The sequence below is a fragment of the Opisthorchis viverrini genome (genome assembly GCF_000715545.1).
Source record: "Opisthorchis viverrini unplaced genomic scaffold opera_v5_165, whole genome shotgun sequence".
Lineage (NCBI taxonomy): Eukaryota > Metazoa > Platyhelminthes > Trematoda > Opisthorchiida > Opisthorchiidae > Opisthorchis > Opisthorchis viverrini.
This window is the reverse complement of record NW_008751822.1, coordinates 1053008-1055861: the sequence shown is the minus strand read 5'-3', so window position 1 is coordinate 1055861 and position 2854 is coordinate 1053008. Positions and strand designations below refer to the sequence as shown.

Sequence of the window (2854 nt, the reverse complement as noted above, 5' to 3'; positions counted from 1 at the left end):
CGCGAGCCATAATAAGGCGACGAAGAAAAAGTGATGCTATCATTTCGTTACAAGCGGGGTTAAGCTGATTCCCCTGTCATTACTATACTCACTTTGAGCCCCTTTTTTGTACATGGCCATTATCACCAGCTCTTCCCAGTTATCAGTGGCAGCCTCCTTTTGCCAATGCAAGCTTTGACTGAAGTGGTCATACGGACCAGAAGCTCGGCGGCGCTTAAGAGAACATATGCAGTCGTAAACCTCTGCGGTCGTACGTGGTTCCATGCTCACCGTCCAGGGTTCTATATCAGCTGTGTGCTTCAGATGAGTAGCAGTTTGTGGCCATAACAATCGTCTTTTTAAGTATGTGGCCCACAGGTCGGGGTGTTCTTTATTCAAGGTGGTCACTCCATTCAGGTCCTTGATGATTTCGCTCACAAGTGGTTTCCGGGGACTGGTCGCACGGATCAACTGAAATAATCTTCGGGCGTTGCCCGTTTTCTGTGCCTCTTATTTTTTCTTGGCATTTTCTGTCCACCAGACTTCCCGGTTAGCTTGCACGCTCACTTATATTTGACGTCTGATAATTCGTCGCATCACGTTATGTTCGGGACCAGCTTGGATGTTTCTCCAGTACTGTCGTTCGGTCTGATGTGCAGTGCTTGTATGAGCCTGTTAGCGCCGTGCCATAAGCAAACCTTCCAACACTGTGCAAAAATGTGGCGATCCCGTCCCAGAATGAGTTCACAGCTGATGGCAGAGTTGGAAGAGGCTCTAGAAGACAATTCTGGTAAGTTCGCCTAACATCCGGATTCGCCAGTAGGAATACTGACAAAGGACGAAATCTGCGACAGCTCTCGATTGGACACACCATTCTTGGGGTCCAGTCTGTAGGCTCAGTTCTTGGGGTTTCGTATACCTTCTGTTCCAGTCAAGCAAAAAAGCCCGAAATCGAATAAATACACTCATTTGCATTTCAATTCATCAACAAGGGCTTCAAGTGGGTTCCGGGTGATCCCCTTGAAAGTCGAATGTTTATTGTACTTCAGTCGAATCAGGACTGCATGTATTCTAAGGAAGAAACATTTTTTCAGGGGCATCCAAAAGTGCTTCACATATGGGCGGATGTTCTACTCCTGTCACTCTGCGAGAAAGTAGACATCTACTCAACGTCCGTCATTCAAACCGCCGCTCTCTCAGCAACACATTGTACCTTATACAAACATGCTCGTATACACACACCAGTTACCAAAGAGATAACATGGGCTATGACAACGGTTGGTTTCTCGGAGAGGTTGTATTTCACAAGACCACACCTTTTGCTTCAGACAATTTTTTTCATCGAGAGTAGTCAAAGTACTCGGAAAAGACATATTATAATATCCGGTACCAATGAAATTTCTTCCGAACACTCCGAATTCTCCTATGCTGTTCCACGCAAGAGGGGTGTTGGAGGGTTCTGACAGATGTGTGCAACGCCTATATGTCTGAACATTTTACAAAGAACGCAAAGGACATAGTACACCATTTGACGTTTATTAGGTTCGCTGTGCAGTACCACTCACACTCAGAAAATAAGTATAGTGTGAGGAGACTCGTCTAATCGTGCGACACTCCAACGTGATACTACTTGGAGATGACCTGATTCAAAGATACTTACGTCTTTTTTTATATCATATTTTGCACTATGACAGCTCTAGTTCCGGTGATAAAACAATCCGTTTGCGACTTCTGGCTTGTCCAAATTTGGCAAAAGTAGATCCCCAAATGGTCAGAATTTATTCCAAAGTTCACCTGCAAATTCTAACAGTCAGATAAATGACAGACAAACCACGAGCTAGATGGAATTTTGAGTGGACCCATTTCCGACAAGGTTCCTTGATTAGCGATAGAATACGGGGCAAGTTACGCTATTCGCGGATTTGACGCACAGATTGTTTTTTGAATAAAAAGCAACATTGCTGAAAATGCCCCAGGACGAACAAACTATGGGATCTGTAAAATTAACATTGAAATGTGACTTCTGAATGATTACGATGACATAGGAAATTGAATGATTTCATTCAACTTCATGATCAACAATTATTCTTTTACGATACGTTGTAGAAACAACTGTGGTTACAATGCCGACCGCTTGGATACTGATTTCAGAATAATTCTTTCCGATGTGGATGAATACAAGGTGCATTTGTTCCCCAGAGTGTGCGTCATACACCTAATATATTATGCTGTACAAAAAAAGTCACGCAATGGAAAACCGAAAGTTGTGTCTTGAGGAGTTGCACAAACTGGGACCATTCCGAAATTCAGGAAATGTGCTTCTCAAAAAAATTGTGATTTGGAAACAGTTGTGCGCGATCTCTGCATTGACACTACACACTGCGACTACTTTGTTTCCGTTAAACCGGTTTGCAAATGGATCAGCATTCCCATGGAAAAAAATATTATTCTATCGTTCACGTACCTGCTCCCGGGATCACTGAAGCAATCAAATTGCAGCAACAATACAGTTGTCAATAGACGGACCACAGAGGAATGAAACTACAAGTCTTGTTGGGTAAATCGCGGTTGAGGGTGAGCAATGTATTCGTTTCTGAGTGTGATTGGCTTATAAGTCAGACTGGACTCATCCACACGCCACATCCTTGTGAACGTGTTATATCTACCCATTCGCCGACCTGTGGTATCTGCCGCTAACCCGCCCCAGTGCCTGGTGCCGGTAAAAAAGACTCACAACCGCTATATTCCGAACAAGTGAGTGCGAGAGCAAAAGTTACAACGGCCCCACGCTATTTAAAGAGGACTTTCTGACATTGATCCAGGCTGGCTGATAGGCGTTAGTGAACACCCATCAAGAACATCGATCGTGCCTCTA

At 44.1% G+C, this 2854-nt stretch overlaps 1 protein-coding gene across 1 annotated transcript in view; it reads left to right on the top strand.

Annotated features, from left to right (window-relative positions):
- T265_07314 (hypothetical protein) overlaps positions 1-2854 on the top strand; it is a gene marked incomplete at both ends in the record, with an annotated part of 32130 nt that overhangs the window by 669 nt on the left and 28607 nt on the right. The window contains one exon of the mRNA XM_009172801.1: positions 521-769. Coding sequence (XP_009171065.1) covers positions 521-769 — 249 coding nt within the window. The remainder of the gene's footprint in view (positions 1-520; positions 770-2854) is intronic.